The sequence below is a fragment of the Malurus melanocephalus genome, unplaced genomic scaffold, assembly GCF_030028575.1.
Source record: "Malurus melanocephalus ecotype Western Australia unplaced genomic scaffold, MMel_1.1 scaffold_7, whole genome shotgun sequence".
Taxonomy (NCBI): domain Eukaryota; kingdom Metazoa; phylum Chordata; class Aves; order Passeriformes; family Maluridae; genus Malurus; species Malurus melanocephalus.
In genome coordinates, this window is record NW_026623239.1 from 6,043,772 (window position 1) to 6,060,670 (window position 16,899).

The window sequence follows — 16,899 nt, forward strand, 5'->3', positions numbered from 1 at the left end:
TCTATGAACTAAGGAAGTATCAACGCTTACCACGAGATGGTGCAAAAGCACAGAAAGTCCCAATTTACCTGCAAGACACTTCGGCCACATAAAAAAGCACGAGAACATCCAGCAGGTGTCAGGCCAGGGGAATTGTGACTTTATTTAAGAAGAAACGGTAAGAATAGGCAAACGCTTTCAAAACTTAACTGTTGGCATGAAATTTTAGCAGTGCATCTCGGTGTAGTCCCTCCAAAGCATGGTGGTTCGGGCGATATCACCAACCACCATCATACTTCTCACTGAAAACCTTGTTGTCAGTAGGAAAGTGTGCAAGAATTAGCTTATGCAATATTAAATATCCAAACCCAGAGCATTTACCAGAGAAACAGTATCACCAAAGTAATAATATTAAAAAATAATAATCAACAGTTGGAAAGATTTCCAGGAAAGATTTGCAGGCAATGCAGTATTACTTGGGCAGCCATTGATAGTGAAATAATTAAAATCAGATGACTCAGCATTAATTTTCAAAAGTTTCCAGGGAGGATTCTCAGGTAATGCAATCCTTATTACCCTGCAGGCCAGGACTATTTTTTTTTTTATTTCTTACCATGTTTCTCTATCACTTCCTATCAAGCTTTGCTCTCTTCTTTCCCATCTTTACACACACACACACACACAAAAAAGAACAGAAAAAAAACAACTCACCAAACAAAAGCAAAAAACCCTAAAGACAACAAAATCCTACCAACCAGCCAAAACCAAACAAACCAAACCGAAAACCAATGACCAAAGCAAGGAAGAGCTTGCCAGTTTCAGAACAAGGTCTGAATGGTGAGGTACAACTTTTATCCCTTTACAGAGGCTGGAATACTACCATCATCTGCCATTTGCTGACTCCAGCAACAGAGCATCAGCGTGGTTTCAGCCCGGCCGGGKGGCAGCACCGACTCCCCTTTCCCTAAACAGGGCGTGTCCCCAAGGCCGGCGTGTCCCCAAGCACAGCGGCGGCGCGGCAGGACCGGGGCTGCCCGGCGGGGCGGGGCGGGGCGGCGCATGCGCAGCCGCGCTTGTTTGTCACACGGCTTATAAGGCGGGGCCGGCGGCGCCGCGGCAGCGCCTTTGTGGGGTGACGCCGCGTCGGCACCAGCGCTGCCCGCGCCGGGGCCGGGGCCGGGGCCGCCCGCCGCCCCCATGAGCCGCCTGTAGGGTCCGCGCCGCCGCACCCCTGCGCCCCAGGGGCTCGGGGTTGGTTGTTTTTCGGTCCCCCCGCTTCCCCCTTTTTTTTTTTTCTTACAGTCTATTTTTGTACATTTTGCTATAAAACCATGGTGCTGGGGAAGGTGAAGAGTCTGACGATAAGCTTTGACTGTCTCAATGACAGCAATGTCCCCGTGTACTCTAGCGGGGATACAGTCTCAGGAAGGGTCAGTCTAGAGGTAACTGGGGAAATTAGAGTGAAATCTCTTAAAATTCATGCGAGGGGACACGCTAAAGTGCGTTGGACTGAATCGAGGAATGCTGGATCCAACACTGCCTATACACAGAACTACACCGAAGAAGTGGAGTATTTCCACCATAAAGACATTCTGATCGGCCACGAGAGAGGTAAGAGGTGCCCTTAACTAGTCCGCTTTATATTTTTTATGGAAAAAAAGCACGTATCTTTGTATCTCGTGGGTTTATCCCTTTCTTTTTTAATGGGTGCATTGGAGAGTAGGAATGCCCAGGGTCGTATCTTGGCGATGGAGTTAGAGGAGATATATTTGCAAAGTACCTGCAAGCAGGACTCCCTTGAACTGCGACCCTTAGAGCACGGCCGTTTATTAATAAGTTTTTTACTAATATTGTGCCTTTTTTTTTTTCCCTGATACTATTTGGTAAGATTTGTCCTTCCGTGAGCAAAACATCTGTAACATCAGAGCCAGTCAGACAGTGGACTTAACAAATCATGAAACACATAGAAAGCATAAACCCCATACWTTGACACATGCGGGGTTCTGTTGATCGGGGTGATAATTCAATGAATTTTTTTAGTATGGCTCGTTATTGGCAGATTTAAAAGAGTCTCCGTGCCTTATTTTGACAGATCATCATCCCACGTGTATTTTTTTTTTTCATTTTTCTATTGCCCCTCTCCTGGTAAAAAGCTTCAGTTTTCTTCGCCCCTGCCCCCTGCTCGGCGATGGGGTTCACCGTAATGTGAAGATATGTCCGAAAAGCCCTTGATGGGGAGCAAAAGTGGGGGGGGGGAAGGGCTAAGTGGTATTGCGTAATAGGAGCATCCTTCCCAAAATTGGGGAGGTGAGACCCTCCTGCTCCCCAGTACCCGCCCGAGCCGCCGTGATGTCTCCCCGAAGGGCAGACCATCACCCCGGCGGGGTGGGAGCACCGGGGCCCAGGGGTTCTGGGGAGTTCTGGCCCAGTGTTTTTTTATTTCTCCCCCGAACTTCGCAGCCTTTGTTCGAAGCGGTTCAATCCTGTTTGGGACCGGCTTGGAGGAGGGGGGTGCGCCGCCCGCTCCGCGCAGATTGGCCGCACGCGTCAGGTGGTGGCGATGACTTAATTCCCCAGCGCAAGCAAATAATGTTAAAAACCGGTTATGTAATTTTTTTGTGCTGCTTGCCCTTTTATTCTTTCTAAATATGTATCATATACACGGCGGCGATACGATATTTCTCCTTCCTTCCGGAAAAAAAAAAAGTAATTTTTTAACAACTGTGGGCCGCCCCGAGCCCATTACCCACTATTCCTGAGCTTAACGCTGTAGCATAGCTCGGGGATTKTATTTCTTCCTTCATGCCTGGCGCACACCTCGCTAACGAGGTGACTGACTCGGCTCCCACTCGCCTCTTGCCCCCGCCTCAGAAATCACTCGCCTGAGCATAACTTCGTGCACCTCAGGCCCACGCGTTCCGAGCGCCGGGCGACAGGAGCGTGGCGGGGGCAGCACGCGTGGGAGCGGGCGGGACACAGGCCCTGCGGAGCCGCTGCCGGCGGCCGCGTTTCAATGAGCGCCCCGAGCGCAGAGCCGCGGCCCGGCCGCGCCCCCCGCCGCCCCCTGATTGGTCGGCCGCGGTTTGTTGCCCTGTTGCTAAGGCGATGCCCGCTGCTGATTGGCGGGACGCTGGCAGTGGGGGTGAGGGCGCAGGTTTCGCTGCCTGCCCCCGGGCGGGCAGGGGACGCTCCCTGAGGTGCTGGCGCGGCGCAGAGCCCCTCCGAGAGGAAGGACAGGGGGATGCTCTGCCCTCAGTCACGTCCCCACCGCCTCAGGTCGCCGGTCACGGTCCGTGAGGGGGCTCGGTGCAGGCTGCGGCAGGGTCCGCCCGCGGGGCGCGGAGCCGACGGGCGCAGCGCACACCGCGTGTGTGAGAGCGGCGGGGCTGGCGGCGCTCCGCGCGCGCCGGTTCAGGCCGGTCGGCTCCTGCTCCAGCCCGCGCTGATTGACAGCTCAGCACTTGTTTACCGCGGCGTGGCGGGACTGCTGAGCTGGCAGGAAGGGGGGGGCGCCGGGCGGAGAGCGGCGCAGCCACAGCCGACAGCAGCGCTCCCCCCTTTCGGAACAAAATTAAACACAAATGATTAAATCATATTTACTGAAGAATCCCCAAAGGCAAGCCAACAATAAAAAAAAGTCCACCCTTACGCCGATAGGTTGTCTCGCCCTTGGAGTTCATTTTCCTGACTTACGTTGGGTAATGCTGCGTGCTGAAGGTGCATTTATTTCCACATCTTGCTGCTGGGGGATTAATTTTTGTTGTCTTTGTTTATTTATTTTTCAGTTGTCGGTATTTGCACTGCAGGAAGTAGAGCATCGGCGCTTCTGTAGGACAATAGAAACTTAGAACCCTYCTGCTGTCCTCCATTAATGTCTCCGACCGTCACACATAAGCCGTTCCCTTTCACTTTGTCTCATTATGTCCCTTTTTATAATTCCGGCCCTTTTTTTATGTGCGAGGTGCTCAGTCATTTTTCGTATGCTTCATATTTTGACCAAGTCAGCTTTTTTGTGGTTTTAACGTCATAGTAAACTGCAGTTTTCTGGTCGCATTTGAAGGTGGACAAGTAGTCGTGACCATAAATAAGGGTCAGCAYTCCTGGCATAAAACCAGCAAATACCTGGGTCTTGCTGTCTGAGCAAGATCAAGTTGACCTATTAAAAAAAGAAAAAGTTTAGGTGTAGATAGCATTCATTGGGCAGCTTGTCATTTTCTATGCCCCTGAATCTGTCTGGTACTTTCTCCATGGTGCTTGTATACTCTTACTCTTTTCTCACGTTTGTGTGTATGTGTGTGTGTATTAGTGCACGCGATTAATGTCAGGACACTGTTGCCAGGCAGGAGATACAAAGAAGGCGAATTACTAAATCAATCTTAAGCAGCAGACTTGGTACTGTTAATGCTGGTAAAGAGCCATCTCCAGTTCATTCTGAGTAGCAGTYGAAGTGGAAAGCAGCATGATTTCCATTACAGATCTTGCATGCGGGCCGTGAAGTGGCAGCAGTTGAAACTGTCAGTGTTCAGAGGCAGGATTGTAAATTAAAGCAAACTAACCTGCGCTTGTCGGTAAGGCAGATCTGGCAATCTTGCCTACTTTTCTGCTGATCAGAATTGTCCCTGCATTCCAGCAGTTAATAACTAACGGACCGGAGACCCTTGTTTCTGGGACATGACATTCTTTGAGTGTTGTAATGTGTGAGCAAATGCATTCTTTTCTGGAGGATGAGCCCATGCGATATATAACATACATTCAGGTGAAATAGAGTGTTGTTTTTTTTTTCTCTTCCAGATGATGACAATTCAGAAGAAGGCCTTCACACCATCCATTCAGGAAGGCATGAATATGCATTCAGCTTTGAGCTTCCACAGACGTAAGTACCCACACACAGTTGTAGGGCCCTGCTGCCCACCCACCTGACCAAAACTCCTGCTGTGGGTGGAGGGGAAACCTTTTCAATGGTAGTAGGAATTGTGCCCCCAACATGCAGTAGAGAGCATAGTCTCATTAAACTGAAGAGGTTGCTTTTACACTGATACACGTGTCTTTTTTTTTTTTTTTTCAAATTTTCACAATAAAGGAGCTCATTGCTGCCCAGTTGCTCACTTTYTTTTGACCAAGTCCTATTGACTTACTCCAATCTCCTCTTGGCAAGAGGAGGGAGAGGAATTTAAACTGTAACTGGAGTCCTAGAGAGTGGCTGAGGTACCTTCTAGCTCAACCATTTACTAGAGCAGCAGAACTGTAGATAAGATCACGGTGGAATTGTTTGGGCTTCAGTCTGGAACAGAACTGGCAAGTTTGCTTAGATTTCAACAAAGGAGGAGGTTGTTCTTATGTAAATAGGATGTATGTACCCAGATTTGCCATTTATGCAGAAAGTCTGGATGGAAATAAACTTAAGGATGGGTAGATAAAGTCAGAATTCTCTCACCTAATCCCATTTGTTTTAGAAAACAAAAGTGAACCAAGAGCAAGAGCAGAAGTTTGCTCTAGTAAGGTGAAAATTCTTGCCCCACTCTKGTCTGAAATATGTAATGCAGACATTGTGGGTGTAAGATTTATACTTAGTCGGCTAACCAATATGGAAATGATCTAAGAACACAAGTTCCAGTAAAATTAAATACACAGGAAAAGAGAGAGTATGAATATGGATGAAAAATGAGCATTTTTCTGTGAAAGGCAAGTAGCAAAGTCATTAAAAATTTGAAAATCACTGAATATTTGGCAACGTTCTGTGAATAAGCTCACTGCCTAATACTAAAGCTGTTTATTAGAGGTGCTGGTTTTAGCAGAATCTTCAGATGATAAAAACTTCTACAGTTTCAATGTGAACAGCACAAGACTTTGACACAGTTTGAGTAAGGTTCTCTGTGAAGACTTACGAACATGGAGATTTTGAAGGCAATTTTGCATTCAGTGAATATCTCAACTGCAACAAGTAGTAAGGCCAATACTGATTTTCCCTTGAGTTGGGGAAAAAAAAACCCAAACCCGAAACATTAATGTGCTTATATTGAAGCGAAACAGCCAAATAGCAACTATCACAAGCATTGGACAAAGCACAGGTTCTTTTTAAGTGACGTGAAGGAGTAGTTGTGGAACCAGTTTTTAATAATACTGGGGAAAAAAAAGGGTGATACTAAAAGCCTGAACTTTGACGCTGCCTACTTGCAATTTTGTGTTGGTAGAATACATCCAAAATTTACATAAACTTGAGGGCAACAGTGGAAAGATATGCAGTGCCCTTACTGATTTTTCTTCTGCAAAATATGGGACAAAATGTAGAAGTCAAAGTTGTAACTGAAGGAATAATTCTAGTAAAGCACTAGCATGGCTAGTATTATTTTCTGTGAAAAATGCAGAAACTTTACAAATACTTTAATATAACAGGGTGTTCAGAATGTGGTTAAATAGAAAAAACATATTTAGATAAAAATAAGAAGAAACTAAGTGACAGAAAACTACCATTGATTGGAAATAATTGAACTGTAAAGATACTTTATCTTTCATTTTATGATACTACAGTTAGAAAGGTAATGGTTGGCAGTCTGGAAAAACTGCCCACATCATTCTTCCTCCAGTTTCTAAAATAGACTTCGTTGATTTAACAAATTTCAGAGTAGTCTTGATGATTTCATATGTGTGTATATATAAATATATGTGCTTACATGTGTACATTCAGAGATATTATAAATGTTTTAAGCTGTCTCATCAGGGGTGGAGGAAGATTAGAAGGTGCTCAAAATAGCCTCTCTTCAGAACTCCAAGTTGGAATATTTACTCTGCTTAAAGTGAACCTAACTATGGAAGTGCTGAGTTACAGCTAAAATTAACCTGATGCTGCGCTACAGACCAAGTAAATAATAGACAATGTTTTACAAAATGCAGTAGCCAAAATTTAATTGGTTGATAAAAATGTTAATTTTAATTGGTAGTCAAAAGGGCATGCCTTACTCCAGATGTGAAAGTGACCTCTTAAGCTTAAAGAAAATGTGGTCTCTCCTGCCATTTTCTAGTGCAATTCTTTAATTGATTTGAAAAATATATGCAAAACTGTAGTAGGATAAATTGGAGATGACTTTTTTCTCCCATATCTAATCTTGAATTTTTCTGAGATACAGAAACTTTGCAAATAAGTTACGCTTCATTACGTACTACAGTGCATTAAAAATGCAGTTCTATATACTAATCACTGACCTGATCAATTGTATCATTATTAGGCAGAAAGACTTTACTCAATTTTGACCTTTGTGTCCTGCACAGACCACTTGCTACCTCATTCGAAGGCAGACATGGCAGTGTGCGCTATTGGGTGAAAGCCGAATTGCATAGGCCTTGGTTTCTACCAGTAAAATTAAAGAAGGAATTTACAGTCTTTGAACATATAGATATCAACACTCCTTCATTACTGGTAAGAATTGACAGAGTTATCCATTTTTTGTTTCTGGAATAAAAATAATGAAGTGTAATAACTAAAACAGTACCTATATCTAATTTTACCTAATATATATTTGATACTTGGTTGAAGCCAATTTTCTAAATATTATATTAGTTCAGCAGCTCTGTAAATAGTGGTACGTTGAAAGCTATGCTTTCCTTTACTTGGAGTTGCTTCCTTTTTAATATATGTAAGATGGATTTGTCCATTTTAATTGATAAGACTAAATTGTCCAAGTGTTAAGAAGAAAAATTTCGAGAACTGCTCCTCTTTGGATTTGAATAAAGATTGGTGAAACTTAAAAGTTATTGTGGCAAGACTGCTAACTTAAAAATGCAAAGTAAATAATGTACTGATCTGCATAATTGATAATTTCCATATGGATAGTTTTCTACCAATGGGGAGAAATTACCAAAATTCTTTATGATCTTTTTCTGAAATACAATTTCATTAAAATAATTCCAGTATCACAACTGCTTTCAATGAGGATTTGATTTCAATCAGGCCTAAAATTCCATTCCCCCCACTGTTCTTCAAATTCATCCCCACCATGGGGAGTGAGAAAAAGTCTCAAAGTCCATTGAAATAGGTTTCTTGTACATATGGGTGAAAAATCAGACTTGCAAAGGGACGTTGGCATTGCACAAACTCCATTAAAATCAAAAGACTATCATTTGACTTTAATGGGCTTTGGATCAAGTCCTAAATGCTGGTGTCAGGTAAAATAATAAAGTCTGTTTAATATAGATGAAACAGGATCATTTTGAAGCAGGAAATTGCAGGAGTCAAGGTTAAGATACATTAGTTTATTTATTTTTTCTGAAATACTGTACTGAAAAGACATTCTAGTTTACTGGTAAATTAAAAGCTCTTCGACAGTGTGGTGGGATATGTACACTATGAAGCCTTTCCTTAACATACACTGAATTCATTTATGTGTAAAAAGCTGTTTTAAATGTAACTGTGGTGTGAAGCGTAGCAAAAAGAGCAGTGTTAATGAGTATGGAATTAGAATGAAGCTTATAGTTTGCATAGGGTAATTTGCTAGAGGTTTCTCCCTCTAAATAAAACTAGATAGGCTTCCCAAAATGCATAGAAAGTACCTAATTAAAATAATATTTTTGATGTTAATTAGAAGAGATGAAGAGATTCATGGAGCACTCCATTAATTGGAAAATATTGTTCTTTTCTTGCAGTCACCCCAAGCAGGCACAAAAGAAAAAACTCTCTGTTGTTGGTTTTGTACCTCAGGCCCAATATCCTTAAGTGCCAAAATTGAAAGGAAGGGCTACACCCCAGGTACGTAACTGAAGCAATTATAGGAAATGGTTTTCCTTCCCTTTTAAAATGACAGTTTGTATTTAGCTGCTGTTATATAAAAGGAACACTTAAAATATTCTTGCCATTTTGGTCTGCTTTCATCAATCTTACTATTTTAAACTACTAATTCTGTTAGCTTGCCATGTCTCCAGATTGCCAAAGGACATCTTCTTCTATGTGCATTTTTCTGTTAGGCTTATCTCTTGGTGGCCTTAACTATTAGCATTGGTGGATGAGTTGAAAGTGTAGAGCATTGCTAGTTACAGTACTACACAGTGTGTGGTAATTTGTTTCAGTTGCCTTGCAAATATATAGAAGATGCGGAATTCTGTTTTGTTTCAGGTGAATCAATTCAGATCTTTGCTGAGATTGAGAACTGCTCTTCCCGTGTGGTGGTGCCAAAGGCAGCCATTTACCAAACACAGGCATTTTATGCCAAAGGGAAAATGAAGGAAGTCAAACAGCTTGTTGCCAGCCTGCGTGGGGATTCCTTGTCATCCGGCAAAACAGAAACCTGGAATGGCAAACAGTTGAAAATTCCACCTGTTTCTCCTTCAATCCTYGACTGTAGTATAATCCGTGTGGAATATTCGCTGATGGTACGTTGTGTTGTTTCACTGGAACATAAAGAGTTTCCATGATGCCTTGACAATTGTTAGCAAAGCATTGTGAACTGCTAACTCGTACAAAAGAAATCTGTGGCCTAGCATTAGGTGTCACAGCAAGAATTTATTCTGGAGGTAATTTAAGTTTAAATCTTGCATGTTCTAAGCAAATGTGTTATGCGTAGGTGACATTTCCATGTGAGGACTTGCATTAAGAATATAGAGCTGCTTTTGACTTTGACAGCATTTTATCTCCATAGGGACATTTGCTGTAGAACAAATAGAAATAAATTTCAGTTCCTTGTGAAAAGTTCCATGGGTACAGATTTTAGTCTGACAATTATGAATTACAATTTAGTCTGACAATTATGAATTACAAACCTGTTTTCAGTCTATACCTCTTTGTTGTTCTTTAGGTATATGTGGATATTCCGGGCGCCATGGATTTATTCCTTAACTTACCACTGGTCATTGGCACCATTCCTCTACACCCGTTTGGTAGCAGAACATCAAGTGTAAGCAGCCAATGTAGCATGAACATGAATTGGCTTGGTCTGACGCTGCCTGAAAGACCAGAAGGTAACCTGAAAAAACAAGTCTGTTTTGATTTTTGTCTGCTTCATTCATTGCTGTCAKGCAAACAGACACAAATTACATCCTTCATAATAAAGCCCAAAGAAAATCCCTTATGGATGTTTCCTTGCTACCTGCTTGTTCTCTGTAGAAGGACAGAGTTCTCTCCTTGTCTTCCTCTCTGATGTTCAAGCAGTGGAATCCAGCTGCTTGGAAGTAGTGCAAGTGGTGCAAGTGAAAGTGCAGAATGCCACTGTACCTGGGCAGAATTAATTCTGCCTCTAGTATCCCTACGGTATCCTTTGTTATAAGGCAATGTAATACCTGTCAAAGTAGCAGTTAAGGTGACTTTACCATCTTTAATAGCGAAGACTTTGTGAAAGTGGGAATCTGTTTTATCAAAGGAGAAGCTCTGTAGCTTCTTCACTCTTTTTGCATATAAATATCTGGTGATTTTAATGTACAAGTGCCAGACTCACGATGGAGTCTAGACCAATGCAATGTTCTATGATTCTTGCCTGTACAGAATTCAGTATTCTAGTATGCTTTAAATAAAAAGGCTATAACTAAGTCACAATAAACAGTGGTCAGTCTGCTCTTGGATTTGAGCATAGTCTTAAAATAGACCATAATAACCTACCCTCTCTTTCATGTTCAGTAACTGGGGAAAAGTCACTGAAGTAATCTATCTACCTTCTGGTGTATTTTACAATACCAAAAGTTCAATACTGATCATGTTATATGTTTTGACATACATAAAAACTTGCTTTTCAAACTGCCTGTGCCTTTTCCCTGCAGCACCTCCCAGCTATGCAGAAGTGGTAACGGAGGAACAACGACAGTCCAGTCTTGCACCCTTAGGTGCTTGTGATGACTTTGAGAGAGCACTTCCAGGACCACTGTTTGCATACATCCAGGAGTTCCGTTTTCTGCCTCCACCCCTCTATTCAGAAGTATGTACCTCAATATATAATTATGAATTCACTGGTTCTATGAATTCTGTCATGTGGAATGAGTGTAAGAAATTGTTTCTACTTTATGAAAACCAGAACAAATAACCAAAATTAAGAAAAGGGGRAAAAGTAACTTCATCTTAGCAAAGTGCAAGTAAATTGCATCAGAAATATTCCAGGATTATTGACTATTCTAATGCCTTTTTCTGAAAGTGTTCTGCACCACCTGGGCAATTTATTGAAGTTATGTTACATTATATATATAATACACGACATGGGTGAACACCAGCATTTTGACTCCATAGATGGACAAGGCACTAATGGCTTTTACCTCTGCTTTCTAAAAGTACTCTGTATTTTTGTTTCTTTGTATGTATTATTTCAGAATTTCCATGTAGAGAAATTACAAAGGTACTCTTTCTCACTTAAGTTTCTCTAAATGCAGTTCAAACATTTCTGTCTGCAATTTTAGTTCTGTGAAAGTCACTGGGACACAAGTTTAGCCTTTCAAAAGCCATGTTCATGTTTTTCGGGGAAAAGCAGTCCTATAGGACAAAATACAATTTTGTCCTTTGGCTAAATCTTGCCTGGATACACCCACTCTCGATTTTTTTTTTTTTTTTCCTCTTGAAACACTTAAATCTGCTATTTAGTGAGTAACACGTTTGTGTCTTTGTTGTGGGTTTAAAACCATTTTTCCCTTACCCGAGTCACGGCACCAAAAATGTCGTGGTTTGAACTTGACTGAAAGCCAAAAGCACTGCACCCACGATGTTCCCTCCACACCCCCCACCAGAAAGGCAGAAGGGAGAGCAAAAGCCCAATTAACACTAAAATTTATGGCTTCTAGATAACATAACGTATTTGAGAGAAAGATACGTACATGCTCCAGAAAATGGTCAGGCTGAAATAATTTAAGTTGCAAAATAGATTTGTTACTAAAAACTACTCTTAAGAATACCACCACGCCAGGGAGGGGAACAAAGAGAAAAATTTACAAGAAGAAAATAAAAACTGACATTTTAAGACACCTGTTATTCTTTCTGGGATCCTGGCTCTCTTCCAAGTTGTCCCTCTCAACCCCCCCATGTCTTCCTGCACACAAAGAGGGGCAGGAATGAAAGTTTAACATAGATCAGACTACTCATTACGGTTGTCGTCCAGCATCATRGGAGAAGCACTGTTACAGCTCTAAGCTGTGGAAGGTCTTTTCCCAAGAAGCAGTTAGTGTATAAGTCCTGATGGCAGGGAATTCTTCTCTTTACCTCATAGGAGAAAGGAAAAAAAAACCAGTTCTCTAGGGCTCACTGGGTTGTTTCAGCGTTGTAAGACCACTATCATAAATTGCCAGAACACAGCTTCTTCTAAACATCCACTCATTTCAGACGTGTGGTGGGGGCACCTCTTTCTCCCCACAGAACACAATTTCTTCTAAGCATCAACTCGCTTCAGACGTGAGGGGGGCCAAGCCTCTTCCCCCTTTTTGACTCCTGATCATTCCAGTCCTCAAAGGCCAGGTTTTTCTCAGAGCAAGGTCAATCTCCTTTTCTGTACAGGTCTTCCATTGAAGAAATAGTCCTTTTGAGAACACTTTGTTTTCTCCATGTTCGAGCACCACAGCAACAGTACAGCACCTGTCTTCTTACTGTGATCTTGGGTCTCCATTTTTTTCTTTCATSTCCTCATCCTCCTGCTCTGTTTTTCCCCAGTGCATGATACTAAAACTAAATACTAACAACCTAAAAACTAAATGGCGGCCACACTCTATCTTGTTTTGAATTCTTTGAAGTACAAGACCATACATAATCACGGTGTAACTAGCCAGTGCAATTGGCCCAGGCCTGAGCAGCAGCCTGTCCATCAACCTCAGAGCCATAATKGATTGGCTYYAAAACACAGCGGGTAGGGCTCCTTTTGCTGGAGAAGGAGAAGGCTTCTAGGACTTCCTCACCAGGAGCCATCTTTGTGGTTTCTTGGTCCCATCCCCCCACCACCAAAAATCAGGCRGAGTAAAACCAGGACAATCTTGTTCGAGGACTATTCTATAGAAATGTAACCCTCGAATACAACTCAAGCCTTTTCCATTTTAGGTACTGTAAGTAAGTTTTTCCTTTGTTCTAAAAAATTACTTTTTAAAATTAACTGATCAAACTATGTACTATCCACATAAACTATATTTGAGTCCAGTTTTGGAGACTTGAGTTAGCATGTTCTTCACATTCCTTCCTTTTGTAGAAAGGAAGAAGTGGTAATGTGTGGAACRCATGAGCTTCTAAGACATTTTATGGGTTTTTCCAGGATCCATTACCTAAAAATTAAGAAGAATAACCTTTTACTAATAATTTTGTGCCTTTTTAATAAAATGTTTCCCAAAACCAATTTAGTATTTTGCGTTACATGTTTAGTGGTGAGTCAGGTTATCTTCTTAACATGCAAAAAATAATTTAAAACATCTGTGCTGCTATAGCAGTAGGGGTTTTTTTTGTTTGTTTGTTTTTTTTAAATATGTCTTTGTGATTAACCTTAAGCTACCATTCACCCTGTAGTTTAAAATGTGTCATTGTATTAAGTAATTTTCCATTCACTGTTTTGTCTAATTTCTAGAGATACTTCAGTTACTTGAATAACCTTTGGATTGGGAAATAACATTTATTTCTGACTGTCTCAGGCTTACAGGTTTTGGTAGTTTGTTTTTTTTTTGTTTGGATTGGTTTATTTTCTAGCAGCTAGCTGTAAAAATACCTTGGGTTGTGTTTTTTCCTTTTTTGTTTAGATTGATCCAAACCCAGATCAGCCCACAGATGACAGACCATCTTGCCCCTCTCGCTGAAGGAATTCATAAGAAGCTGACTTGACTTGGGTTTTGAATCATACCTGCCATGTTGAAGGTCAAGGCATCATCGTGGAGACACACTTTCAGAGAAAGTGGGTTTGCTCTTGCCTGTGTGGTGGATAAATGAAAACAGCCTGTGATCACGCTTTGAAGCCTACAGTAACACTGTAGGACTGCTCCACATGCTTGAAGAACTGAGCTTTTCCCCCTCCCTCTTAAATACTGGCACATACTAGGAGCAGCCTTACTAACCTACAGTCATGTGTGTCCAAACACTCAAACCACATTGAGAGGTTTGGCTTCCTTTTAACTATTTGGAAATTTGCACATGCTTATTGCTTACATTGTGCGGTTCAGTGTCACTACAGCTTTTTTTCATTTATGCCGGACGGTTGTTACCCCCTTCTTACTTCTTGTGGCCCGCACAATAAGGAGCAAAAGAAAGCTTTGACAAAAAAGAAAGATACAAAAAAAMCAACAGCAACAGACTTTGACAAATGCACTGACTTTTCTTTTTTTTTAATTTAATGTAGCCTGGACTTCATATGCACATGCTCAGAATTGTCCTAGTAGGCTGACTATGTATCACCTCTTCAGCTTGGATCCTGTTATGGATTTATTTACAAACATCAAATGCCTTCAAGCCAATCCTTGCTGTATGTTTTGCAGCCTACTGTAGTAGATAAGCAACAGATATGGGGATAGGGTGGGGGGGTGAAGAGTTAATAGAAACTAATAGACTTCATCAAGATTGTATACTTTTTTGATTTCTTTTAAGAATTTGTTGCCTTTCTACTATTACCGCAAAGCAGCATTTTGTTACAGACTGCCTAAAAATCACTTATCTCAGGTGAACTCATCACTTGCCAAACTGTTGGAATGCTATTTGTTCTTTTATGTTGCACTGTTCAATTAGTTCTTACTTTGTTTTGTGTTTGTGTTTTATTTTTGTTCTTTATTTGAGAGGGAGATCTGGAATAGGGACATACACAAAAGTTACAAAACCCACCTCATTCCCATTTCTCTTTCTGTGTTATAAAAAAAAGTGTTCAAGTTGTGAAGCCTTAAAAAAAAGTACAAATGAAAGCAGCACCAGCAGACACTAGCTGTTCCTCAAAGAAATTTTTAAAGGAAGTAATCATACACTGTCTAGGATTCACAGACAGATCGATATCTCAAGTAGTAGGGATAGGAAGGAAAAGTAAATTTATTTTTATATATAGTTACTTAATCACCAAAAATTCTATATGTAATGAGTCTAGTAGAAAGTATATTTCAAACTGCAGGAAAAGCTTGTACTATGCTAAGAGCTCAGTTTGTGCACTTTGTATTAATCTTCAGGGTTTATGATACTGTACAAGATTAGAAGTATAGTTAAAGTGGGAAAGATCAGTGTTACCAGCCATACTTAAGTGAGAGTTAACTGGAATTGCTTTGATGACTGCATCTTCTGTGGCACTCTCAAGAGCTTGAAAACAAACAGAACAGTGTATTTTACCATGTATTCATTCAGAATGCAAGAAATTGTATGAAAAAGAGCACTTGCCCTTGAGTGTGTCCCAGGAAAGAGAGTGCAGTGAAGCCTTTACTTGTGCTACAGTGCTTACATGCACTGCAGAGATGTACAATGGAAGTCAACTTTGCCTTTCAGAAACCACGTAACACAGATCATTGACAAAGGGACACTGTTCTGATCTTGACTACTTAAGCAAATCAAGATCTAATACATCAATACCTGTCTCCTTGTGCAATAAAACAGAAGAGAGTGAGAGAGGGGAGCCAGGTGTTTCTGCATGGTGCTCATTCTTAAAAAACCTTTGCTTTGTTTTTAAGGCTTCATAAATATGACAAATAGGCTTTTCCATAAGTGGCCTTTATGAGATCATGAAAGATCATTCATGTTTCAAAAATGACAGCAGGGTGATAAAATATAAATGAGTCGCGTTTTAAGTGATTCAGTTAAAAAGCTTGGGCTTTGAGCGGGAATATTGGCAAGAAGAAAATTGGATGTTACTAGGCCTATTTTGTGGATGTCCCTTCTCTCTACCCTCTCCAACCAGACAATTTTTAAAGCTGATGGGATCGTTGGTATAAAAGGGCATTTGGTGGTTTTACTTCTTTTCCTTTTTTGTTATTTTAACAGACTAGGGAACAATTGCTGATACACATAGCATTAAAGTTCTTACCACAGTATAATGGAAAATTGCATATGAGGCAGGATTGACCAATATAGTAATTGATAAGGCATCACAGCCTTTGTGATTAGAAAGAAAAATTGTATAAGCTTATCGAATAAAGACTTCCAGTTTAAATTACATTGCTATTCAGAGGCTTTACTTTTCCACAAATATTGGTCAATTCTCAGCATTAAAAAACTTGAGGTTCACAGTTTTAGCCCAGTATTTGACAGAGAATTTTGATCTGAAATTAGGAAAAAGTAAGTAAAATCCAAACATTAGAAAAACAAAGTGCAATATTACATGTTTGCTTTATAGATTATATTCTATGGCTGTTTGTATTTTTTTTTTTGGTTTAGTTTTGGTGCTGAATATGTCCTCGTAGACTCTTGTTTTAAGAAAACAATATGTGGAAAACAGTTTAATTTTTTTCCTATTGCTCTTCCTTGTGGAAAATAAACTTTTGTAAAAAAATAGTTTTTAAATGTCGTACCTATGCATAAAATAAAATCACAAGTGTCAGATAATACAGGCATTAACTGCATGAAGACATGTATTAACTGTCCCAAACAATAGAGAAAAGCTGTTTCTAGAACTACTGAGTACCACATGAGGCTAGTGTTGGGATCCTCAGTCTCTTATTTACATCAGTGAGCTCATGGGGCCAGGTCCCAGATGGGAAAGCCTTTTCTGGATTCTGTGATCCTATTTGCAGGTGTGTGGTCCTTTCCCTGACGTGGTAACACAGATTTTTGGGGGTAGGAGGAAAGTGGGGTGTGACTTCAAAGGTCTGATTTGCAGATGGAACTTTGACATGAGGTTTATTGACTTGGCTTGTAGAAGGTGTCCTTTGCTGTTCCCTTGGGAGTAAGCTGATGTTGAAATGTCCCCCTGTGCCTTGGGCAGCACTGGCAACACTAACACTGATCCAGTAGTGTCCACTGATTCCCACATAATACAAAAGACAGGAACTTCCTCTCTGAAACAGCATTTCAGCTTCATGTTGGTTTTGGTGAAG

The 16,899-nt window shown here is 41.1% G+C and overlaps 1 protein-coding gene across 1 annotated transcript; it reads left to right on the plus strand.

The window, feature by feature from the left end:
• The first annotated feature begins 1,119 nt into the window (after positions 1–1,119).
• Positions 1,120–16,377, plus strand: ARRDC3 (arrestin domain containing 3). Its single transcript, XM_057372987.1, has 8 exons — positions 1,120–1,590; positions 4,771–4,852; positions 7,246–7,393; positions 8,617–8,719; positions 9,083–9,339; positions 9,762–9,924; positions 10,717–10,871; positions 13,645–16,377. The coding sequence occupies exons 1-8, from the start codon at positions 1,311–1,313 to the stop codon at positions 13,699–13,701; spliced, it is 1,245 nt and encodes a 414-aa protein (XP_057228970.1). The 5' UTR covers positions 1,120–1,310; the 3' UTR covers positions 13,702–16,377.
• The last annotated feature ends 522 nt before the right edge of the window (positions 16,378–16,899 follow it).